Source organism: Cupressus sempervirens, chromosome 3 (genome assembly GCF_028749045.1).
Source record: "Cupressus sempervirens isolate cs-2001-9-10 chromosome 3, ASM2874904v1, whole genome shotgun sequence".
Taxonomy (NCBI): domain Eukaryota; kingdom Viridiplantae; phylum Streptophyta; class Pinopsida; order Cupressales; family Cupressaceae; genus Cupressus; species Cupressus sempervirens.
In genome coordinates, this window is record NC_143120.1 from 881,342,332 (window position 1) to 881,369,806 (window position 27,475).

At 35.9% G+C, this 27,475-nt stretch overlaps 1 protein-coding gene across 4 annotated transcripts; it reads right to left on the reverse strand.

Moving 5' to 3' along the window:
- On the reverse strand, window positions 1-27,475 carry LOC149569610 (uncharacterized). 4 transcript variants are annotated; one of them, XM_089822304.1, is made up of 5 exons: window positions 27,262-27,475; window positions 26,825-26,949; window positions 26,566-26,669; window positions 5,982-7,413; window positions 1-1,243 (listed from the first exon to the last, which is right to left on the reverse strand). In XM_089822304.1, exons 4-5 carry the CDS (start codon window positions 7,284-7,286, stop codon window positions 830-832), a joined length of 1,719 nt encoding a protein of 572 aa, XP_089678430.1. In that variant the 5' UTR covers window positions 7,287-7,413; window positions 26,566-26,669; window positions 26,825-26,949; window positions 27,262-27,475; the 3' UTR covers window positions 1-829. The 4 variants fall into 4 exon arrangements, with proteins under 4 accessions (XP_089678430.1, XP_089678429.1, XP_089678428.1 ...); XM_089822303.1 differs by lacking the exons at window positions 26,566-26,669; window positions 26,825-26,949 and adding an exon at window positions 8,365-8,444; XM_089822302.1 differs by lacking the exons at window positions 26,566-26,669; window positions 26,825-26,949 and adding an exon at window positions 8,309-8,444.

The following is a 27,475-nucleotide window of genomic DNA, read 5'->3' on the forward strand; positions in this document are numbered from 1 at the left end:
TTGATCAATGATGAAATGCATTCATATATTATATGGCATATGTCTTAATATTGGAATTATGAACCATCAATTGGCATTTAACATTTATCTTTGCATTTGGCGTTGATCAGTGATGAAGTGCATATAAATAAATACCCCAAAGCAATTTTTTAAAGCCGTATTCACGTATTGGGACCTCGTACCCATACCTGCACCGACAACTTCAACGTAGGATGAATAGCTATTAGTTGTTTTGAACTTCAAATATCCTGATACTCAGGCATGTAATCTGGCAACCATCGCCAATTTTTGACATTTTACTAAATAAATAGCTGGCCAGTCATAGCTTCTTCTGAATCAAATTACGGCCAACTCAAAACAATTGAACGTTCATATGATATTATTGATGCAGTGTATGTTTTGGTAGAGTCCATAAACACTTCAAGCTCATGAAAACTGCAAAAACCAAATTATACCAGGAAGAGTGCTTCCTGTCAATTATTAGAACCTGCATTGAGCTCATTCTGATCGACAGAATTATTTGAGGCAAATAATACATGAATGAGCTAAAAATGCAACAGTAATCTACAAATCCCTGAATTGATGAGAAAGGTGGCTTATCGTACCATTGAGGTAATTAGTTATCATCAGCAGCTCCAAAAAACCAAGATCCTTGAACTGGTTTGCTGCATATTCTTGAAGAGGCCATGAGGTAAGTATCATTAAATCTCAAATGTAAGTCTAGATCCTTGAACTGGTTTGCTGCATATTCTTGAAGGGGCCATGAGGTAGGTATAATTAAATCTCAGATGTAAGTCTAGATCCTAATAAGACTCAAATGAGATGGCCATCAATCAGTATTTGCATGATCACAAGGACATGTAACTGGAATAAATTTGCTGAAACCATTGTCAGTCAAATGATTAGTCCTGTTTTTGAACTTCTGCAGGACATCTGCTATCCAGCTTGCTAAATAGGTTTCATTGTGGCCAACATGCAAATTCTTATAAAAGGAGAAACAATGAGAACTTCCTTTCTCAGGGTTTGGGCATGCTGGTCCCTCGCTGTCTCGCCATATTCCCTCATGCTTCATTCCTGACCAACTTGCAAGCCATTGAAACACATATTGTCCATTTCCTGCAAGTTCCAACCACCCTCTTGGGAACATTTCCATTATACTACTGTTCTTGTCCATGAAGACCATGTCTGTCAACTGAGCTCCATGAACAGTTACCAGAATATCTGTCATACTCATTAGAACGATCTGCAAGGAAACAATTTTTTCAACCACTTCGGTCAGGTTTATATTGTATAGGTATAGGTACAAGAATGGGTTCCTCTTGTTTGAATATATTATACATGTTACTTTTTACACATTAATACAAAGGTGAGACTTCCGTAGTATATTGTATACCAGTAACAGAGAATAAAAAACTAATAATGCATTCAAAGAAAACCACTATCCATCATTTATTAACAGTCATTAGAATAAATGCTTAATTAATTTAGTGCACAAAATTCCGTAACAAAATTTATCAAGGTGAACATTTCTGGATCATCTTAATCTTATACTAGAGTTTTATTTTCTAGAGTTATATACTAATACATGGAAGACTTGATTAGTGTGGAGATTCATGTCATAAAGAAGTAAAGAAAAGCATAGAGTCCATAGTAGCAAAAATATTTAATCAATCATGGCTCGTCCCAGTCTGCAGTCCTGATCTGGATTGGATTGCCCTTTTCTTCTGTTCAATGGAACAATTTCCAAGGCTAGCAGTTTTTTCTTCTACTTTCAATTTAATTGCAAAAAAACTCTTGTTTTTAAATCCGGTTTCTTCTGTTTTCACATAAAATACTCATTTCTAGAGTTGTCAGTAAAAAGACTTTTAGCATTTACTGCAAATTTTACTTTTCTTCAAGTAACCAAATATTGGATTACTTAGGCACAATCGAGAACACTCATTCTTCATTGAAATCCCCTACATTTTTATTCAATCAAGACCTAATTGCTGCTTTATGGGCTCATTACTACCATTTTTTGGAAGGTTTGGAGCCTAATAAAAGGTTAAAAGCCAAAGAAAGAAAATTATTTTGAGCTGTACCAGATGAAAAAAACGGCATTTATTTCCCTTTATCTGACATGATATTAAAAAAAAAGAGTATTTCCTCTACATTTCAAAGTATTTAAACATTTTTTAATCTTTCTATTAAGTAAAAAATAAAATATTTTTGTTTGTCAAGTCAATCCCAATAAATATTTTTGCTGCCGTGGTCTTTATCTTTATGCATTTTTTTAAATTAGCAAATTTGGTGTTGACCACCAGTCTCCTGCTACTAAAAAAACTCAGACCCAACATAAAACTTGAGTACATAAAGTAGATAAGGGAAGATCCTCAATGATATAATAGACAAAAGAAACTAAATTGTCGAAGCCACTGAAGTACAGACCAGTTCAATTGACATATTATCAACAAATTAACAAGGAATGGCAGTTCAAAAAAAACAACATTAAGTATAAAAGATACATTTAAGGAAATGACAACATATTTACTCCAAGTGTATTATATGCATGCTCTTTACATGTATGTCTTGTGTTTTATTCACAACTAGTGGACTTCTGCATGTTTACTCCATGAAAACATTCCTCATGTATGCTTTTGCTTTTGTGTATTGCTTCATGCCTTATGTGGCATGTATTTATATGTATTGCTTCATGCTTTAAATGTCTGATGTGCATGTATGTACATTGCTTCATGTCTGACATGTATACTTCATGCCTTATGTTCATTTATATTGCTTCATATCTTATGTATTATTCATGCCTTATGTTCATTTATATTGCTTCATTAGTTACGTATTATTCAATGTTCATGCCTTGCAGTATTCAGGTATTACGCCTTTTGTGCATTCATGTGCATGTAGTTCATGTCCTATGTGTTTTCGTGTGTATAATTCATGCTTCATATGTATGCTTCAGCCTTAAGTGTATACTCCATGCCTTACTGATATTTATGTCTATGCTTCATATGTATTTATGGATATGCATCACATCTGCGAACTTATATGTTTGCTTGATGTTTAAGGTGTTTTCAGTAAATGATTACTTCATGAGTGTGTGTGCTTTCCTAATGCATGCCTTATGTCTGATGTGTTTTTCAGCAAGTTATTCCATGTGTGAGTACTCATAACAGTTTCCATGTCCATATTCTTGCTTTCCAATTAAAATAAGGTGCAAACACTTCATTCTTAATACAGGAAACCTTCTAGATGTGTGTCATGCTTTTAATTCTCATTTTAATGCGTGGAAGCACACCCTTGCTACAATTCAAGGAAGTATCCGTGACATTATGTGAGAGAAAAATTGTCTTAATATTACAGACCTGACAAGTTTTTAATCATTAGTTGAGACAGCTCACAATTAAATTAAAGACAAAGATGTATGAGATAATATCAGAGTTGCAGCAAAATCTAAAAATGTCACAAAGAGATCTAAGAATTAGTTAAGCAACCCTCAAATTGAAGGATTTGGATATCACTAACATTGCTTGAGGACAAGTAATTTTGGGAAGGGAGGCATGTAATGTCCCCTTTTTGAAATAGGATTTAATAATAAAATTGAAGAATAAAAGTACAAAAAATAAATTAAATAATAAATTATAAACAATAAAATTAAACATAGCATAACTACAAGTTGGTTAAGGAACCGTCAAAAGACATAAGATGAAAAGTTGTCACTCCCTCAAACATGAGATATAAAAGGGAGAAGGCAGCTTCATTTGGAAGGGGGAGAGGAAAAAAGAGAAAAGGGAAGGTGTGAATCAAGAAAGAATTAATAGAGAAGAATATAAGAAGTAACTCCTTCAAAAGGCAAACGTTATGAAGGGTCACAACTCTTTCAAAGGGCTGTAACCATGAAAGGTTGTGACTCTCTCAAAGAGGAGGAATGATGAAGGGTTGTGACTCTTAAGAATGCTAACTGTGGAAGGTTGTGACTCTTTCCAAGGGGCAGACATGATGGAGAGGTGTGACTTCTCCCTTGCATTGGAAGATATAGAGGGGAGAAGGTTGCATTTGAGGATGATGCAAGGGAGATCAGTTTGGGGGAATAACATATTATTCTCAAAGGCAACAACAAAAACTGATGACTTGATTATCATGAAAGGTGGTGACTCTTTCACCAATAAAATATTAAGGAGCAATAATTTTAACCTAAGTCACATTATTTGCCAAATTTCATCCATTAAGTTCAAATTTTGGCAAATTTTTTTCGTTTTCGAATTTCATCCGAATTTTGTGGAATGTAGTATAATATTATTATTTATAAGAATATCATTTTATTTTAAAATAATATTGAGCTATTTAGTTTAACTATTTAGCAATGTCGAACTATTTTGACAATTTTGTGGATTTATTACTTATATTTATAAATAAATAAATTTACATAAGTTAAATTTAATGTCGATTTTTTTTTTCCAAATTTTTACCCTTTCCAAATTTTATGATTGACGGACTCGAATTCGAATTCGAATTCGAACTTTGTGACTTAGATTTTAACCATTCGAGGGACTTAACTATCGTCACTCGCCAATACATCAAATCAGCACTCATTCAATCATCACTCTATGACTTCCCATTTATTCAATTGTCATTCACTAATATATCAAATCATCAAATCAGAGGAAATCATTGAATCATCCATCAAACATCTGTTGGGAGTCGAGCAAACAGAGCAACAATTTCATCAATTCAATCAGTCTATATTAATCATTCAAACATTTACCAAATCAGACCATCGAAGAAAGCATTAGATCAATCAGCACTTCATCTCAATACAATCTGAAAACACATCATATACAAATACTAAATAGTAATCAGAAATATATATATTAATCTGATATTTTGGTAGAAAGCATAGTGCATTGCATTATAAATTGGTTAATTTGTTAAATTTCTTCATTTGATAAATACAGATATCCCATTGCCTCAGATATATGCACAATCAGTAATATAGTAGGAATTTATAATGATGATAAAGATTCCATGGCAAGTAGTATAAGGTCCATTTGAGTAGTGGTGACCTAAGAGGGACAAGAGACTGAATGGCAAGTGTCATTCCGTGCTACTGGGCTTGATGGGCAGGCTCGAGGCATCTTGTGTGATCCCTAAGAGTACTTCATGACTTGGAAGGGTTATTGGGGAAGATCTTAAGAGAATCCTATATCATCATTTTAAAAAAGTGGATGTCCCCTCAGATCATTATCACTACTGGAAAATAGAGCTCCAAATGTACTCACATGTGGGTTAATTAGCTTTTTTAATGTTTAGCCTCATGGATGTTAAAAGTTCTTCTTCTCAGTGCTTTTGGTGGAATCTATTATAATCTTAATTGCATGATCATGTCTTCTACCAACTTAGATGAGAATGGTAATCCCAACTAAGAGGTTGGGCTAAAGCTGAGATTGAGTACCAAGAAATATCTAATTTGAGTGACAAATAAAATTTATTATGACATCAAGTTATCTGGATTCTAGATATTATTCTTCCTTTGAAGAACATTTCCAAGAAGTGTGGCCTGGTGTATATATATATATATATATATATATATATATATATATATTTTTCCAAATATTGTTTATTTGAAAGTTTCAAGAATGAACTACGCATCAAAAGTTTAAACAATTCTTAGTAAATGTTCCCATGACATAGACAGTAGTTTAAGATATACACATCCACCCACTGTTGTCAGATTGTAGAGCATTATGTATTTTGGAAAACGCATTGGAACAACTTCCAAGCAGTATGTAAGAACTTGGAATCCACTTCAATATTCGAGACATGCGATTGTCCTAATTATATATTTGGGCCTTTAATTGAAAACAATGATCCTTTTGCAGGTAACAAAGGCATAGGCTGATGCACAATTGCAATTCATAGACAAAAGATGTAAAGGAAAATATTAAATTGACAATGAGGAGATATATGAAGAAAGAAATGGGCAATACCTGATCACAAAAACTTAAATTAGCTATATGCACAAGACGGAAACTGCAACCAGAAACCTTCTTGCATTCTTTCTCTAAGACGTTTGCAACAATTGACACATTTTCAAAAGATCTGCTCCCTGTCCGCGCGAGAAGCGTCAAATTAACAACTTGGATCCCATCGATAAAGCGCTGTCCTCCAGAAGCACTACAGAATTTCCGTACCTTGCAGCGAATCAGATCAAACAACAAAATTCTTTTATCTGAGGACAAACGGCCAATTCCTTGACGCATTACTACAGCCTTTTCAAAGCAAACAGGCCCATCACCATATTCTAAGGAATCTACTTCTAAATGGCGACCCAAGGAAGCATCCATGATATTTGAAACCCAGGAGCCCATGGTCTTGACAAGCTCTCCCCAATGATAAAGAACAAATCTTTCTGGTGATGCACATTCATTTTCTTTGTACCAATTTACAAAACCTATTAATGCTGTCAAGCTGTGCCACGGATTTAAGTAATCATAATAGTTGTCAGATACAAATGTCAGACCAGGAAGTAAAGTTGAATTGATTGGCAATTGCATCTTCCACGCAAATCCATAGGAATTTTGGGTACCATCATGAGCATTCCTTCCCTGAAGACAAAGAATTCTGTCATCGGAGATATCTGATGGAAAGGAAAAAAACTCAAGTTTTCCATCATCATTTATTACTCTTAAAGTGCTCATGAACCAGGTGTGCTCAGAATCTGTCAATCCCGCAAACCTTGTATCTTTTAAAGGTAAAAATGTCACAGATTTTTGTAGCTTACTTTCCAAATCCTTCAATTTGAATTTCAGCACTTCAGCATCATGCTCGAAGACTTCCTTCTCAAATTTTCCTTCTTGATTGCTACAATTTTGATGCAGAGCCGCAACAAGAAAATTTAAAAGTTGATTATTCTTTGTCGCATTTTGTTCTTGTATGTTGAGACTAGAGTGCCTTTCTGCAAATTTACTGAGAAAAGCTTTTCTCAAGCACTGAGTTTCTGTATCAGTTAATTCTAATTTATTATTTGGCACACATTTCACTGACATATCATGCACATCACTGCTTGCTAACCAATTATTTTCATTGGCATTTTCAAAATGATGGGATGATGGATAATTTCCATCAATTGATCCCTTCCACTTGAATAATAACCATTCAGGTTTCTTTTCATATGCCCAAAGCTGCAGGAGTATGAGAACCAATATACAAGAGGTTATGTGAACATAATGGTTCTTAGAAGTTTTCTTGACAAATGGTTTTGCAATTGCCCTTAAGCAGCCAGTGTATTCCATATTGCCTCCTTGTACAAGAAGAAATTATCAGACTTCTTCTATATGCCTTCTTTAGTTGCCATCTGTTCCCAACATCAAATTATGGGCCTGCTGCATGCTCTTTGCAGTTGGCACATGTTTTGAATCACTGCACAGAAAATGAAATGTAACTCAAGTCAGAAGATCTTGTATTGCTTCCTCTCAATGCCTATATTACAAATGAAAATATTCACATTTTCTGTGGACCCAAAAAAACCAGAAACGAAACAGAAGATTACAAATCAGCCAATCAATAGCCTATCATGATTCAATGGTTGAAAGTAAGTCTCTGGGTTCAAGTACTTCCATAGATAAAATTATGGGAAATTAATGACAGAGAACAGAGTTTGTTAGACTTAATGTGAGAGTTGTATATGCTGTGTCATCTTTAAAATTAGATTTTTCTGAATGACAAATACCAAGAATGATCATACATATTGAGCACAATCTACCGTTTCACTTGACTAAATTAAGGTAATATACACAAAATACTAAATAGAAGTATTCACAAACTGATGCTTGAAGTTAAAAATACTACTAAATATTATTTCTCTATTAATATTATTTTTAACAACTCAAGATGAGATTTAAAACATTTGCCAGCCACTGTGAAGATTGTTGAGACTGAAAAATTCTAGTTTAAGTGAAATATATGCATGTTACTTGTCACAAGATTGTACTGGCAACAGAAGTTGGCTTCACTCTACAATTTTCATCAAACATATGGAAACAAAAATTTTATTGTTTGAATCAGAAGCTTTCATTCCTACTTTGTCAATTCGCATTATTGTATTATAAAGGACATTGAACATGTATAATTATAACAATAAATCCTTAAAATAAATCAGGTATCCCACAAAAGCTGCCATTACAGCATTTTGCTTCATTCAGTTTGTTGCAAATATTTCCAATAGCCAAAATCAACAAACAAGATTGGTCAAAGAGAACAATTTGGAGTAGAGGACTGAATTAACTAAGCAGATAAGGTTACCAAAGCAACTCACCTACTTAGAAGTAAGTTGCTTTTTCAATAATGTAGCTAAAAAGTAATTTCCATTACCCAGTGATTCTCTTTCTTTATGCAAGACTTCGAAGAGGTCTATTCGCTCTTGCTGCTTTATTTCTGGAAGTAAACAATATCTGTGGTAGCACTAGCACTGTTCATTTTAGATTCTAGAAATGAAGTTGCACTAAGCAAGTTAAATCTTAGTAATTTGGTAAAAATAGCAAATCTACCAATGTTAATCTAAGCTATCAGATTTCCACAATCCATGTAAATTGTTCTACTAGTTTTCTAGGAATGATTGTGTAAGTTTTTTTGTCATCAATGTTTCGGATCATACTACATGATCCATCATCAGGATGAGTTTTTTTGTCATCAACGTTTCGGATCATACTACATGATCCATCATTAGGATGCAAGAGAGTCAAGGAAAAAATGAAAAAAAATGATGATGATGAGAGTCAAGGAGTTTTTTTTCATTTTTTCCTTGATTCTCTTGCATCATGATGATGGATCATGTAGTATGATCCGAAACGTTGATGACAAAAAAACTCACAAAATCATTCCCAAAAAACTAATAGAACAATGTTAATCTAGCCATAGCTTATCCAAAAAGATGCATCGAAGTTCAACTTTGCATAAGAGTTGTTAATTCAAACATAAATCAAATTATAACATCCACTAGTGGCTAAAGTGGCAGATAGAGCCATAGAAGGTACACCAAACAAAAATGTATGATATAAATGTCTAATCATAATGTATCACCCACAGAATAGTAACATCTAAAGATATGTAATAAAGGCAGCTGAAAAGAAATACAATAAACCATTAGAAAAACCAAACAAGTGAAAAGAGTAGAAGATAAAATGGATTGTAGTAAGAAAAAGGCCCTCAAAGTATTATCCAACAAAGATTTCCCGAATAAAGCATCGGCATCCTTGGATTTCATCTGTTTGCCTGATTAATTGTGACAATGTGTTCCACATAACCATAGTTGTATCCAAGTGCTCAATGTGAAACAACTCATGAGAGACATACAAGCATAAATAACTGTTAACCATATTTGCCTCCCCACCAAATATTTGAATTCAAATGATAGGTCCACCCAATGGTCACATCCCACTTTTTTTAAAATAATGCCAATGGAAATACGAAAATAAACAAAATAAAAACCTTATTATATTTCCATATATTCCTAAGTTTATTTCCCACGAGCCCGCAATTTCCTCCTCGTCAGATATTTTCGCGATCCAGGGCCATCGCTTTGATGCTTTGTAGAAGTGCTTGTTCTTTATTTCAAGCAACAAAGCGACATCGCGCCGCGTGTATGTGTGGGTCCAAGTTTCTTTAGTGGGCCGTCTTTTGATTGTGCTGATGAGTCGAACTGAGTTGGCATATAGAAGGCTTTTGGTTGGTCAAAGTACTGATAGTTTTAAAGGTGACCCACATGTTTCATCCACTATCAAATCCTCCTGGATCAAAGATGATCTACGGTCGTCGTTTTGTCACTATGCAAAGCTGCAAGCACGTTAATTAATGCGACATAGCGACGACTCAAAGCATGTATTTCAGTGGACCCCTCCCTGTCAAAGCAACTGGGCAGTTGTCAGAGCATGTTGGCAATTTGTTGGTTTCTCATTGGTTAAGGTATGACTCTGCAAGGTTTGGGCTAGTTCCTTTAGTGCATTTTACTCATTGTCAGATCTTTTCATGATCCACGGTTGTTGGTTTGTTGCTTTGTGGAGTTGCACGTTCTTTATTTCATGTGACAAAGCAACATCGTGCCACATGTCTGTGTGGGTTCGAGTTTCTTCAGTGGGTCGTCTTTCGACTGCACTGCCATGTCAATGTCATGTTGTGTGGGCCGCAAGGTGACAAAGTGATGAGTTGAACTAAGCTGGCATACGGTGGGCATTTCATTAGCCAAGTCTCTAACATGGTCAATGTCGTGGGCCACATGTTCTTAGTTTCCACCTTCTACTGTCTGATGCAAACAAATCAAGGGTGGTCTCTTTATCACTTTGGAGAGTTGCTTGATCTTTAGTTATAGCGACATAGCGACGGATTGACATGTGGCAAGTGGGTCCTTTCCTTTTGTGGGCCGCGGTGTAGTGGATCAGTGTCAGACAAGTTGGCAAAGGGCCATGTTTCTATTGGCCGATGCACTAACAGGTTTGGTAAATTTTCAGAGCCGTCAGATGGAGGAGAATCGACGTCTCTTGCTATGTGAAGATGATCAACCTTTAGTCATAGTGACATAGCAAGGTCTTGCCACGTGTCCCGGCGGGCCCAATTAGGTGGACGTAGTGAGGTTGACATCATAGTTAGATATAACAATATTATAAACCATCACGGTTAAGTTTGAAGGTGGTGCGGTTAGTTAAACATGACATGGTCAAACACGTGAGACTCTGTGAGGTGGCAAAAAGAAATAATGCTATTGGTCCACGAGGCTCATCTTGGTTGTGATGGAATTCTAAAATTTTGGAAAATTTTAAAGTCCCAAACATCATAGTGATATCTAAATAATTGGATGGGCTTTGCGAGAGCATTACAATGAAGAGAAATATGAGTAGTTCGTGGAAAGAAAGGTATGATATTTCCCTGAAAGTCAATGGATTGGGAACTAAGAATGCCATCAACTTTTGAAATGAAACTAGAAGAAAAAGATGAGGCCCTTTATCAAGTCTTTATTTCTCCAGTATTGAAGATAGAATTAACAATCACTCCAGATTTCAGTGGAATAATAAAATTCATAGATATGTTGAGCCTTTCTGGACTATAATAGAAGACAATGATCTAATTTTAGCAACATGATGCAGACCGTTTGGATACATCTGAATCTGTGTATCAAAAGACCCCAATATCTGAATGGTATTCTAATCTGTCATGATTCATTGCCGTTATTGCCAACGTATGGACATGAATCAAATGAGCCAGTACATTAAGAGGAGCAAAGACTTGAAAAGAAGTTATCAATAGCATAAATTTATATAGCAAGTGTAGTCTATGCTATGGAAACCAGAAAAAATGGAGTGGCCTGAATATCATACATAAATGGCGTTGAGTTACACGCGAGTACAAACCAGTCTTCTCGGGATATACTTGATGTTTCTTATTTTATGTCCCCTCCTTAGTCTGTTAAAGTAGTAGCAGTGATATGTGATTTACACATGGTGTCTACAGAATCTAGGCTGTCATGAATTCAGTGATTGTAGAGACATTGAAAAGTGACAACAAAATTACAGGCACACAAGGGAGATTTTTCAAAAGCGACAGATATGTTTGAAGGAGTATTGGGCAGATTCGAGCTTCATATCAGGTTCAGTATTGGGTATAACCTCAGAGGTATTCTAGATTGCTGTTGAGGAATGTATGAAATTATAGTATTAGTTTAAGATACAGTGATAAATTCATCAAACATATACAGTTATAACTGGTCCCAAGGACACTCAGTGATGTTCCTAGATATTCAAACCTTAAAAACAAGTATGCAGATTTGAATTCAAACATCCAGCAGTGTTGTCTATCATATACAGTGAAACATCAGCCCAACTGAAGGAAATAATAGCGCAATAGCAGAGACAGAGAACGCTACTTTGTGCCCTTCAAAAAGATGAATTATATCCAATCTTCATTGATAAATATGAACACAAAAATGAATTCTTGGAGTGACAGGAGCAACTGGAATCTGTAGGTGATTGGTGGACGTCTAACCCATACGCCCGAGTAAAAGTTTGTATCGGTTGTGGAAGACATTGATGCCAAGTGTAAAAAGCCTTGTCTGGATGCTTGCCTGCATTGAAGACAAAGGAGTCAAGAAGAAACTCATGACCTAAAATGATTAGGGAAGCCGTCGAGATTCAAACCGAGCACGGGATTAATGGAAGAAGCTGCTGCATAGGCTCCATCAAAGATAAAATAAATTCTCTTATATGCCAATATAAAGTGTCGCCTGAAACAATACCTCAATGAATTAATAAATGGAAACTATATGAAAGCTCGATAAAATTTAATTAAAGGCAATATTTTGGAGATTTGCTGCAAGAAGATAACATCGTAATATATCCGAACATTTTATTCAATAGAAGAGAAGTATTTTATATTTATTGTATGGAGAGATAAGGGCAATATTATGATTTTGTAATAAAGTCTATTATTTTATTTTTAAATAAAATAAAAATGTCTTTTGTTTACTTTAATGGCGCGGAGATTTAAACTACAGGCGAATCGTCCTTCATAAATATATTTTAAAATTCTATATATGATTTTGTTATCAGATAAGTGGACATGGTCAATTAAGCATTTTAAATTTGATCATCGCAGGTGTTGTGAAATATTTAATTGTTTCCACAGCTGTGTCCAGTTTGTCTCAGTGGAGTTAAAATTCAATCTGGACTAATTTAAGATTGTGTCATAATTGGTCAGTCGCATCTAGATTAACAAAATTGTTGGCAGTACAAATACATTGAACATTATGAAGTTGTATGTAAAAATTCTCTGAAGTTGACTCTATCGCCCGGATAAGCGAAGGCACTGGTCTTTCTATTGAAGTCAAAAAATCTATATTCCTCCTGCAAGCATCAAATTCATTATTTACAAAATTTATACAAAACATTCAATCATCAAGCATTCAGCATCCAGTTTCAGTTTCATTCTGATCGAGTTCAAGGACCTTGCCAGCCGAGGAACTTGCAAAGTTTAAATTCGCTATAGGAAACCCTTGAATTGAGTAGTCAGTGTTCAAGGTGAAGGTTTACCCGCCTGGGTGTAGCGGAGCCCGAAGTGCAGGGGAATCTAAGCGATTTCCGTTCGTTGGCAAAAATTTGATTGAGAGATTCTACTGGAGAAGTGGCAGGCTCTTGGATTTCCAATCTGCGGTTTTGGGAACCAACAGGTTGTAGGACTCAGTTAACTTGATTGACCTTGCTGATTCGCAAGCTAGAAATGAAGGAAGATTGGGTTTTCTTGCACAATCCGATCTTCCTGATCAACCCCAACTACTCCAAGTTAATGCTAGGTTTTAACGGCACAAAGAACACTCTTCCCACTGTCCGATCATCCATTTTGGGGAGTTTTAGCATTGATTGGTGTCGTTTCCATCACTTCAGGGTTTGCTCTAGTCAGGTTTTCATGATTTTCATGCCTCTGCAAGTGTACCAAGTCAGATCTTTTGTTTTGGATCGCCTTGATTGTTCTCTGAGCAATTAATGGCAGTAGTTGTGGAGTAACTTCAATTAGAAGTACCTCATTTATGCCTGAGCTATAAAGGCAAATTTTGTAATCTTTGTAAGGGTTGATCTTTCTCTGATTCTCTAGTATTGCTTCCATGCGTACTACTATAATTTCTCATGTCTCAGAGCTATTGTAATCCTCTGCTGAGTCTCTTTTAGCCATTAACACACTGTGCAAGTTCTCTTTTGTTACATCCCAAAATTTTGACCTAATTTTAAAACTTGCTCATAACTGTTGGATTTAACAGATTCTTCTTTCATGATCATGTGAAATAGGTAGTTATTTATATACGTTGTATTAACTATTAATGAACATGGTCGTTAACCATTAACTGTTATTTGGTGTTAGCAGTTGCTTGATTTTGAAATTATGATTAGTAATTTAAAGTGTTTTAAAAATGTTTATATGAAATTATTATAAAAATTTTATTATGGTGGAAGTGTTTTTATAAGTGATTGTAGCAGAAGATGAAGGGGGGGGGGGAAGCATTGTTAAACGGATCATCGGAATGGGATGCTCGCTTAGTTCAATCATCAGAATTGGCAGGTATGACCTTAAACTTCTTTGGTAAGGACTCGACGACTTGAACACAGGATACATTTGTGGGACCCGCATGAGCTATTAAAAAAATAATCTAAGAAAACATAAAATAATCTAATTAAAATATAAAACGTACCTCAAGGGATTTTATTTGATCTTTCATCATATTATTATTATATATATATATATATACACGTACATATAAATATAAAAATGAAATGGCATCATTATATTATAATGACTTAATAAAATGAAGTCACCCCATTGATATATTTACATGAACGTATGTAAATAAATATTATAAAAATAAACCGAATTATAATTTTTCCAACTCTTTCTTCCAACCTTGTATTTTTCCTTTCTTTTCAACCAATTTAACACTTGGCAATTTGAATTGACAAATAATCTTTTATGTTACGGAAGCCAAGAAGTCCCAATCACTCTCCATATATGGAAGCCGTGAAAGAGAGACAAATAACACATGTTCCATATACTCGATGTTCGTTCTGCTATTATGTTTTTCAGAAATCTCTTTGCCTCCATAACACTTGACTTCTACATATTTACCAATAATTACTTCCGTAGATTCCTTGCAATATCGATTGTTAAGCCTTGTTCAACAGTACGTTTTCTACTCCTTGCCGTGCAAGTATTTTGGCCAAGAATCAGAGATTTTATGCATTGAAGTGACGTCTCAAGCAACTAGAGGGAACTGAACATGAAATATCCCTTACTATATGGGGACACTAAAAATAACAATTCTGGACTGTAGGTACTTTGTCAAACTCTTAGCACAAAACTTTAATTCGTGATGTTATGGTAACCAAAGACAAAGGGATAGTAATAAAATTCAGGAAAAATAATTTTAATGCAAGCACTATAACGAATTTTAACAATCAAATAACAGTGCCTGAACTGAAATATATATAACCAAACAAAACCTGAATTCATGCATGAGATTTTCGGAATGGTGATGGATTCAGATCTCGACCTTCATCTGCCTTCCACACTCTGAATAAATAACTGATGCCGCATATGCTATTGAATTCACCTGTTTCCTGAAATGTAAACTGTTATGATGCTTCACAAATATGGAATTACATTCAAATTAGGAGGATCTTGATAACCGCTGAAGTAGTTCAATTTGCAGAAAAGTAACATGCACGATCAGACTCCGCAATTCCCATGTCAAGTACAGATTGCAACTAGGAAAGGAGAAACCTTGCCTTGTCTAAATGCTTGGAAACCCCAACATCTGGCTTCCAGATAAATGCCATACCAAAGAATGCAGACTCAAGCCTGTCACGTGAGTATTTCAGCAGATCAAACACCCTTAATGGCATCAGCAGCAAGGCCCGTTAGGGTAATTAAGGCAACTCGAAAATACCATTGAAAAACACCAATACGAATGCCGCCCAGACTGATTATAGATCACAGGAATCTCCAATGCTGTTTAGGAAATCGCCTTGCATTCCTTATGAAGAAACAGTGATTATTCCGGAGGTTGGGGACCAAATGCAGCCTGCACGAATTTCTGAGGAAGTTGTCTCTGTTCAGATTTGAAGTGAGGTAATAAAATAGTCTAAGCCGCTTCCTAGCCTCTCAATAACTCCTAGCACCTTCAGTATAACCCTAGGGGTGATGCGCCTCAATCTCCACTGAAAATCGAAGCAAATATGAGCTGCCTTGCCGGAAATTTAATAATATCACCTGTGATTAATATGGCATCCCAAGAGATTAGGCTTTGCAATTTTGTAATTTTCTGACGCCCAAACAAATGATGAAAAACACCCTAAAATGGGCGCCTGAACCAAGGGTAGCAGCAATGGAGTTGTCAAATAAATACTGTCCAAACAGTAAGTATTGAACTGATGATCTAAATCGAATCCTTGCTTGATGTTAATTAATTCCACTCCCTGGCTTCCTTCTGAATTCTTTAAATTCTGCAATAATTTGTGAAGATGGCGATTAATTCCACTCTCGCTAATCCTTCAATGAACACTGATGCAGAAACTTCAACTTGGCCTTAGGCCTCAGATTTTTGCCCGATGAATTGACTGTGATGTCACCTCCAAACTGCAATAATTTAGATGATATTTCACACCCTCAAAATTGCGTACCAATTGAGAGTTTTCGTTCTCAATGGCCAGTTGTGACAATTGTAGAAACCCTAGGCTCCACAATGCACCTATGATTGAATCACAATCTGATAACAAGAGAGTAATAAACAACTGCTTGATTAGAATGAAGCCCCGGGGTGCCTATTTATTCTTTTCTCTCCATTTCCTCCAGAAGCATCTAGAACATTATTTTGTTTTATCTATTAAGTGACTTTATAAAATATTTTTATAATCCAAGTCACTTTATTAAATTAATTAAATATAAAATTACCTTTTAATATTTATTTATTTGATAACTTTATAAATAATTAACTTAATATCACTTATTTATTTAATTAAAATAATTAATTAGTCATCCTCATAAAATATTCATTATTTTGGACAACCAAATTAATTAAATCGAACTGCCTCCAAAAATTGGGGACATGACAGAACAATTTGCAAGTTCTTCAAACAATACCGAATTCTTATCAGGTCATGAGTTACCATTCCATTGTTTTAAATACAATTTCTACAACAGATGGCTAGGCACTGGAATTTCTTTTTTATATCTATGATCACGTTATTTAGCTTACTGAATAACCCTTGTCATTTATAATGAATTTTCTTCTTACTTTCATAGCTTCCATAATCATCATAAAGAGTTGAATAGTATCTCTTAAGGAAGAGTTTCCAAGTGTAATAAGGACCTGGATGAATGATAGTGATCTCAAGAACATGTTTTATTTTGTCACAATTCATGATAAAAGATGTAAACAATGATCAAGAGTAGAATGCTCATAACTTTTGAAACACTTGGGATTCACCGGTAGTGTTGCCATGAATTGGTGAAGACATGCAAAGAGTAGAATGCTCATAATCTTCCAAAACACCTGGGATTCACCAGCTATGTAGCCATGAATGGTGAAGAGGTGGAATAAATTTGCAAGAAAGCAGAAGAGAAATTAGACATGAATAAATTAAATGAAATATACTTAATAGCTCATGCTCATCCCTATAATGGAACCTGTTGTCAAGTCGAGTGGTGGTGATCGAGTCAATGAACTCATCTGAAATCCTTGGCCAAGATAGTTTAAGGCATGGCTGCCATCTAATGATCACTTGATGTCAATGGCACCAGTTATGCAAGCATATTCATTTTATAACTATGCGGACATTCTAAACACTAGGATGCTCAGGTGGCTGGACTAAGAACATTCCAAGCCTAATCCTAAGGTAAGGAGGGCCATTCTAATTTAATAGAAAGTGTGGGGATAAGTATGGTCCTAGATTGGGAGGTTAAGCCTATGTCAATGCTTCTCCTCTCACCAAAGTCGAGGCTTGCACAACCTACTAAAGATCCTCCGGATGAATCTTGTATTTTCTTTCCTTCTTTCCTTGCTAAGCATTTACTTACTTGTATGATGAAAGGATAGTTTATCTTATTATTTCAGTTGATCATAAACGCAGTTATTTCAGTTGATCGTTAAATTAGTTATTTCAGTTGATCATAAATATAGTTATTTTCAGTTGATCGTTGAATTAGTTATTTCAGTTGATCATAAATACAATTATGTTTTGTTAATCGTTAATCTAGTTTTTTCAGATAATTATGGATACAATTATCTTCAATTAATCATTAAACTAATTTTTTTCAAATGAACATTGATATGGTTATGGTTATTTCAGTTAATTGTTAAAATAGTTAATGTTATATGAAAAGGATTTCAGTTGTCTATTTATGAATGTTGGAAATTCTTTGTTTAAACTATCTTTCTTTTCGATATGAAAAACCGTTTGTTACATCTTTGCCTCTGGTTAAAGTTTCTATCTATATTCTACAATTTGCATGATTATATCTACTTTTGACATTATTCAGTGGACTCTTCCTGTAGCATTCTTTTGTTGTCTAATCTACACGTGGTTGTTGAACGAAGTAAAGTTTGAAACTGTATTGTTTGACGTTATAATTGGTTAATTGTGCATTTATGGGTAGAGATAAGGTCAAACACTATTTTGGTGCATCACTCTTAGGTTAGAGTAGGTAGATTTGCTTTCTATGCATTCCTTCTCCCTTTTCCTCTCCAAGAGTAGTTAGGTGCACCTTGATAGTAAAAGAAGCTGGCCTTCTCCGGAGACTCAACCTCACAATTCAAATCCCACAACTTGGAGGTTGTTTATATGTTTTACAAGGTTGTCCTTAGGTAAAAACTTTGGACAAGGGTGCAAACTTTTGTGACAACAATAACCAATGGCTTCTTCACAACTACATAACATATAGCAATTGAATTCCTGATATGGAATATCAGATACTCAATCCCTCTCTTGAAAAGTAAATACTCATAAAGACATGAGAATAACTCCAATGTTCCTTACACCTATGGATACTAACTTAGTTATATTAATGTGATTTGCTAGTTAATCACATAGGCGGCCTTACGTTGTTCATTCAAGGATAACTTGGACTTTTGGTGTGATGGTGATGAATCTAGCTTTGTAAAATATATGAGCATCAAATGATGTTGATGGTGATGGGGGTGTGTCTTCCAATGGTGTTTCTCTTTTTCTAACTTTCTAAGAATGAACTCCAATTACTAAATTACTTGCTGCTCTACTCCTACTCCTATGAATGGAAAGATTAGCAAATGGACGGGGATCAAATCTGATGAAAGCTTACCAGCGGCTTTACCTCCATAATGCAATGATTCGAGGGTAAAACACTAGATTACCATGCAAGGCTTCCTAACAAGCCACTAGGATGCTAGTGGCTTAGTTTATAGATCCCTATCAAACATCCACTAATATCACCATGCAACTATCCATCTACTCTTACTCTTAACAACTTTTTTGAAATAAAATCTACTTTAACAACTTCAATGAAATCTAACTTTTAACTATTGGAAGTAGAAACCATGCAATAACACCAAATGTTCTCAATCACCATGCAAGTCGCAACAATGATAAAGAGAAGCAATTTTGGTATTATCTTAGCAACAATTTTCTTCAACCTTTTACAAATGAGAGCAAATGGCCTTATATAGGGGCCAAAATTACAAACAAAGGTAGAGATTAAGAGGCAAAACCAGCGATCCTGATTAGATCCTAAAAACCCTCATTAGGGTTGCCACTCCATCAGTCAATGAGAAAATGCCACCTCATCAATGAAAAATGAAAAAAAAAAGGAAAAGTGGCAACCAATGAGAAGGCACCAAAATGGTAGCCAATCAGAATCAGACACCTATCCTACCCAAGAAGAAGAAATTGCCACTTGGGCTTACATCAAATGATCTTCTAATATAATTCTTCCATTTTCTTTCATCTTCTTAGCCAAAGCAATGAACTTGGCTAGCCTATCGTTAACTTCCTCCATGGCAGGGCAAAGAGTGTGCTTCCTTGAGCTCAACTCAATTCATCATGTTGCTCGCCGCTTGCAGTGCCTTCTCATGATCCTTCTCATACTCTTTCACATATCCAATAAAGGCATTGAGAGAGGCAAGGGTGTCCAAATGCTTCTTCTTGATGGCAACCTTCCCTAACTCATCCAATCTTGATCCAAATTCTATCTCATTGACATTCTCCTCTTTTTGATATCTTCAACATCGCTCATCATGGTTGAAATGGAAGTGTCAATGCCTGGGCTATATTGTGCAATCTCACTCCGTATCTCTTCAAGTATCCTCAATCTGATGGTCAAGGCAACAAACCAAGACTCTACTGTACTCATTCCTCCTTCATCTACCAACTTGGTTTTCTCCAAATATCTTTCCAATAGCTTGATAAATACCTATAGCCTGGGAATCGCTAAGTCCTTGATTGGAAGGAAATCCTTCCACTCACTTTCAAATGTACTGAATTTATCTCTAATAGCCACTAATGACCTAAATGTGGAGACAAAGGAAGGCAAGAAATTTCACCCATCTTGAATAGTATCATGGATCCAATCCTTGACTTCATGCAGCTGAGCCGATACGTCCTCTGTGTTGCTCCCATTGTCTTGTGGAAGGGCTGCCTGATGCAACTGTTGGATAGGCTAGCAATGTCTCCAATACTTGTTTTCGGCCTCCAACTTCATAATCCTCTCGTTTTCCTTCCTCAACCTTTCTCTAACTGAAACCATGCCATCCTGGATCTCCTCACATTCCATGTCATCCATGTTTTTTCCCAAGTTATGCTCTACTATCTCATACTCCTGAGTTACAATCTCATCCACTGGCTTGCTAACCTTTGGTATAGTATTCTGAACCTTTCGGTGACCCTCATCATCGTTCTTGATTACTTTTGCCACCGTTTTTGCAATTTGTTTATGTTTCTCGCTATCCCTCTTTTCCACCAACCCTTAGAAATCTTCACCTGTTCGGGCAGTCACCACCTCGCCTCTTGGCATAAGCATTTGCCTTAACCATAGTGGTGCAATGCATCTCCCCAAATCTAGATTCGGTTCGACTAACAAAGCATCACGAACGGCCTCAAGCGCCTGGCTTATTTTCTCAATATCAATTGGCCTATCCTCTTCTTCACTAGTGACTATCACATCATCTCCATGTTAGTTCTCCAAGAGAGGAGAGTACTCAATATTGTCACTGTAACCACTTGATTCCGAATCAAAGCTCACCTCTACTGAGACCCTTTGTCCACTTGTATTAATCTCTTGGCTCTTAGCCTCAATTATGCTCTCCCTTGATGGTGCTGCATTCCGTCTCTTTGCTGGAGGTTCCTGATGTTCTTTGCTTTTCTCAACCTCCAAACCTCTTTTCTTGCTCTTAACTACTCTTTGTTGTTGGCTACTACCCTCAGCTTCCTATCTGATTGACTCCTCTAGACCTTTCTTCAATTTCATCTTCTCATAAGCAAGGCTTACCTTCTGATTTTGTAATTGCCTTAACTTCCCATTGTACCACGACTTGGTGTGTAGATCAACTATCCTTGTAACTACCTCTAAGGAAGGATCCTGATGATCATCCCAATCCACTAGACTCAACTCCATTCCATCCACTGTATCATAATGTCCCCTTAGCACATTTTCATCATCTTCCAGGTTATCGGGAATATCAAGGCCTCTCCATCCGATTGCCCTCATCATGCCCACTGACAACTTTGAGAAAGCTAGCTTCCTCAGATGAAAGTCATCCTATGCATTGGCCCAAAAATCTTCTATAGTAGGAATATGCTTGAATGTGTTTTCATGAGGCCTTGATAAGACCATTAGGATCGAATCCTTGTCTTGCTCTATACCATCCTAGATGATACCATTCTAATTCTTTCTTCATAGCTACAAAGGCGACAGGATTGGGGCAAGTATCATTGCCTATTCCAAATGAGAAGGTAATCCTTGTCTCACCTTTAAGTTTCATCATCTTGTCATAATGCTCAAGTTGCCTAGCCAACTCCATCAAAACTATCTTGTCAGGTGAGTACCTTGGAAGTCTCTTGGGACAAACTGTACTTCCTACCCCTCTAATATATGTGAATTTCAAAAATTGGATGAACCACCTCCAGTACTTCTTTACTTTTGCTTCGGCTTCCGTTGAGAGTCTCCTAGCAAGTGTCCCTTGTAATATCCTTACCGTCCTCATGGCAAAGGCATCATAAAAATCTTATAATCTTTGGTGTTGTGCAAATGAAGCTGTGGATAACACTCATGCACCAAACATTGCCCCAACCCATTGCCAATCACTCCTAAGGCCTTAAGTCTAGGATTTTCATATAGTCTCACAAGCAGATAGAAAAGATAGGATCCCATATAGAATTGCTTTTGATTTTGCATTGTTCTAAGTTGTAACTCTAAATTTTCACTTATAATTCTAGCCCAATCAAATTTTCTCTTTCCATTTTCAATTTCATCAATAAAGAAGTACATCCAATTCTTGAATTGCATACCTTGAGCCACGCCCATGATTCAACTAAGAAGCACAAATAGATCGCCATACTCTGATTTGACATCTGACCTAGTGAGCTTTGATGACCTGATAACTCCCTTCTTGCCTTCGTGTAATAATTCTGCTTTAGATGAATGAAGAAAACCTCCCGATCATCCTGAAATAACTTGGCCACCTGATCCATCATTACCACTATCATGCCTTTATACTGGAGAATATTAATTACTTCTTCGACCACTTGTCTGTCAATGTTAGCCAACACTCTTTTCCCTTCATAAAAAATGATGGACTCAATAACAATATCAAACCAGGATGCACACTCCATTACCAATTCTAGACAAGGCAACGTAGGAGGGAAGGCCGCTGAGTGTACAATTCCGCTCTTGTAGATCTTCTTCGCCATGGGGGATTGTCCTTCCTTCAATCTATCCTTCAACTATATCATGTTCACAGTACCGATATTGGTATCACTTATTTGCCTCACTTTTGAGAAGAAGGTGGTCTTACGCATCATGTCTTCCTTGTCCTTTTTGGTATTTGTTCCCTTTGGGTTCTTGCTTGCACTAACATCTACCATCCTAAACACTTATTTATACCCCTTAATTTTAAATGATATGGACTACACTTATCAATCTCCAACCTTCTTTCTATCGATGGAATCTAGGTTATTTCTGCCTCTCCAAGTCCTATCTCTACACTTATCAATCTCCAACCTTCTTTCCTAGGGATGGGACTACACTTATTTCTGCCTCTTTGTTACCTTAGGATGGACTACTCTTATATCTCCCAACTTCAATCCTAGAATGGTCTAGTTTATTTCTGCCTCTCCAAGTGTCCTATCATGAAATCTACACTTATATCTTCCAACTTCAGCCTATCAATGGAATGATGAAGTGGTGCCTATCAATGGAATGATGAAGTGGTGGATGATGAGTGCAAGAAGAAAATAAGGGAAACGAACCAAGCAAGAACAAGAAATAGAATATGCCTTTAAAACCAATCTTTACCTCTAAAAATGAGTAGAATTTTACCTTAAATCTGCCTTTAACAATAACTAGATCCTCTTCAAGTTTGGATCAAATCTTAAAAATTTCAATCCTCTTTGCAAATAATGATGCCCAAGCAAAAATCAGAATTTTGACTTCCTTGAGATTGCCCACACTTGCCAAAATCAAACTTTGAATCATATAACCTCTTCACCAAATAAAATCACCCAATTTTGAAAGGAGAAATCGCTACCAAAGATGGAGAAATCAGACCCAACAAAAAGCGCCCAAGCTGGAAAAAAATCAGATCTGCTCCAAAATTGCCTGAGGGCAGAAATTCATCCAAGCAAGGAGGAAATGCCGCTAAAAAAGGAAAAAAATCTGCCTCTCCAAAAAATCGCCCAAGCAAGAAATTCGCCTCTAGAGGAAAATTGCACATCCAAGGAGGAGGAAAAAGGAATGAGAAAATAAGAGAAGGGGAAGCCCCTCTTATACCACACTTTTTTCCTCTCCAAGTGGGCTGACTTGCCTGGAGGGAAAACAAAATTAAATTAGCCCTTAATTAATGGCCCAAATTTAAATGCAACGTTAAAATTACTTAGCCCATAGTGAAATTGGCCCATTTAATTGCGTTTTGATCAAAAATTGCAAAATAGAAATAAGGTAAGCCTAGGAGATGTCAAAATTTTCATTTAATAATGTTTTGGCAATTAAAATATCATTAAAATTGAATTTAGCAAGCTAAAATCAATTTTCAATTCCAATTTAGCAATTTCCTTTAACATTTTTAAAATCTTCTAGGCAATATTTCAACCAAATTAATGTGATTTTGCAATTTAATCTAATTTTGATTTTGCAATACAATTTTTATTTTATTTTATTTTAACAAAATAAATCATTTTCCTAGTAGTCAAAATTCAAACTCCAATTTTAATTTCACTAACAAAAAATTTCCTTTTTCACCAAAAAATTCAAGATTTTCCGAAATGACTAAATCTAACAAATTTATTTTGAAAATGCTCAAGCTTATACAATTATTTCAAATTTTCAAAAAATCATCTAAGTCCAAAAATTTGCAATTTTATCCTGTCAGTTATTCGTTTTAAACATCGAAAAAATGTTATTTTTTTCAGTGTAACCCGGGTGCGCGCACCCGAGTCAAAACTCTGGCACACCTGGTGTGGGTGTGTCACGCACCTGAGTCCCCCCGCCAGGAGTTTTTTTGCTGCCGCACCGATCAAGCACCTAGGGGGGGACATGGTGCTTGGGTGCTTCTAGGGTGCTTGGGTGCATGGGTGCTTCTTGGGTGCTCGCGGGGTGCTTCCTGGGTGCTCATGGGGTGCTTCCTGGGTGCTTCTCGGGTGCTTGCGGGGTGCTTCATGGGTACTCACTTTAATATGGTTATGATACATTATTATTATTTCACTGTTTCATGCTATTCGGCTCATTGTCATCATGAGCATCTTTATGATATATGATATTCATAGAATCATATTTGAAGAATGAATTTTGAATCTTGCAACTTGAACTAAGTTAATTTGTTAAATAGTCATTAGTAATAGTTATGAGGTTTCAAGTTTCAAGTTTGAACTTATGGTTTGTGAATCACATTTCAATTTTCTCTATTCATTGTATTCAACTATATTTGGTATGTTAATGTTATATAATATATTGAAGTATCACTTCATAATTAGCATTTTCACTCATATATATTATATATATACTATGCAACCCCCTCCCTCCACTCCCCCTCCTCCCCTACCCCCACCCCCCCTCCGCTCCCCCACCGCCACACCCCCGCCGTCCCCTTGCCGTCCCCAAATTGAGGCTATTTTTTTCCCGCACCCAAAACTCGTCCCAACGTCCCCCCGCACCGCCACACCCCCACGCCAGGGTAACATTGGTTTTTTTTGCTTTTTGTTTGGCCTAAGGATAAAATTATATATTCCAAAAAAATCAAGTTTAGCTCCAAGTGAAAAATAAACCAAATCAAATCCCTCCTGGCCTAAAGGTGTCCAAGGTGTAAAATTTTCAATCGAAAATCTCTGGACAACTCCGAAAAATTTGCCAAGTCAACCGAAAGAAAGGGGGTCCTCAAAAATTTTGGGGCGATAATGTGAAAACCTCACAACAAGGCCCTTGGTTAATAATGGTTATATAGGCCAAGGAGAGGCATATGATAACATAAGATTATAACAAGTGTATCGATCCTATGATATATTGCATAGAGTGATAAGCATCCTATGTGTACCCTAAGTAAACTATCCTAATGGGCATAGGACTTAAGGTAAACCGGTTAGGTAATATCCATGTTCACACCAACAACAATGCATCTCCAAACTTAGGTTTTGTTCAATATTGAGGATAGTGGATAACAATTTTGAGATCCAACAGTTGAAACCAAACCTTAGCTGGTAATTGCAAACTTGAGTAATCCAAGTCTCTAGAGCATAAAAGACTTCTGATCTTTAAACAAGCCAATACAAAGACGTTATGCATGTTGACACCTTGTTTTTGGTCAATCAATAGCCTGCTTAAAGTGTGACAAAACCTTGAGCAATATGAAGCAGCATGCAAAATCAAGGGTTTGGATGAATGCAAGAGCTGAATTTTAAAACCAAAATCCCTAGCCGCTGCTAACCTAAAAATGTGAATTTTCTGGAAGATAAAACCTTGCTGTACACACTGGAAATCACTTGAAACCAATGAGCAAACCTTCCAAATCAGTCACATCTGTTATAATACTAGAGATTTTGAGCTAAACGTGCTGTCTCAAAAGATGACTGTAATAGTCAAGATAAAGATCACTGATGAAATGGCAGAGACTGATGTAAAACCCTCTATTAAAAGACAAAGATCTCTGATGTGATGAAAAGTCCTGCTGTTTTACTCAAGGGTGAACTCTATATGTTGCATATGCACAAACTGAAATTAAAATCCAATCAATGCATACAAAGGTGCCCGAATATTAAAAGGAGGTTTCCCTTTTGTTTTCAAAAGAAATGTCCCTCAACAGATAGGTGCCCCCTATAGATGGGTACCAATTTCATTTTTCAAAGTCCTTTTTTCACATTCTAAGGTGCATGCCATCGGTAGACTTGTGCAGCAAGCTCTCCATTTTTCAAAATATGTGTTTCCTTCTGAATGATGTGTGCTTAATGATGGCATTTTGTTCAAAGTTTTGTTTTTCCTCTTTTTGACATTACCTTGAGATCTTGACAACTCAAACCTTGCTAATCCATTGAAAGTAGCTCACTTGTGAATAAGATTGCATCTTTTTGTTTGTTGGCAATATGTTTGTGTTCAATAGGGTGTACAATAGAAAGTTTTTAACTTTATATTTTCTAATTCTCCTATCAATTGGGTGTTATTCTATGTCACACAGATTTCTCACTTCAAAAATCAGCATTTACTCTCTTCTGGGAAAAAAATTGTTTGCAGTTTTAATACTTAACAGAATAAGGCAGTTTTAAAGTGATTGCAGAGGTAATTGTTATTTTCTTCTGGAAAAAGAATACTTACTTTGTAATATTATATAGCTGTCACAATCTAAAAGTAGCGAGAAGGAAAGGGTTTTTCCTTCAAATTTAAAATGCATCTCTTCATTGTTCCCTTCAGTGATCATTCTGTCAAGTTTTCATTAAAGGGAATCCAGAGTTAAAGTCCCAGGTTCTTGAACAGTCTTTGACGATCTCTTTGGTTTTCTTTGCATGGATAGAAATGCTAAAACACAATCTATCTCCTGTAACGTTTTGCAAGAAATACAAATTGATACACTCACTTCAAGCTCAATCCATTTATTCAACATCATTACAGTCTTCAATTCCTATTTTTGTTTTCTACTGAAGCTCCTCACGCAGATTAATTTCATTTAACATCTACATAAATCAAATATGCCCCAATGATCTGCAAAATTAACGAAGGTGATAAGCATTACATGTGTAAAAGCAACTTCAAACAAAATCAGTGAAAATAAAACCCATAATCAGGAACCTTAACCTATAGTGTATGATTTGTAAATTATCTGCAACATCAAACTCCGTTATTCAGTGAAATATGGTCTGATTCAAAATGTTCATACAAGTAAATTACACACAATTTTTCCAAAACTTTTTACAGAAGTCTACTGAGACAATCAAATTCTAATCAACCATCATCTAAATCAAAATAAACGAGTCTCGTGAGAGAAATTTGCAGAATAGAGAAAGGTCTGCTTACCTCAAATGCCAGAAGAATGCCATTGCTGCTATAAAGTTGGCGTCGATGTTGTTAAAAGCATCCTATCGAATCTGAATATGACTTGAAAATCGCCCATCAACATTATTTGAAAAAAAAAAATTGCACTTCCACCCACAGTATGCATGGAATGTGGTGTTCATTGCTGTCAGTCTCAATTTTCAACAATACTCTAATGCGTGGAATTTGACTCGAG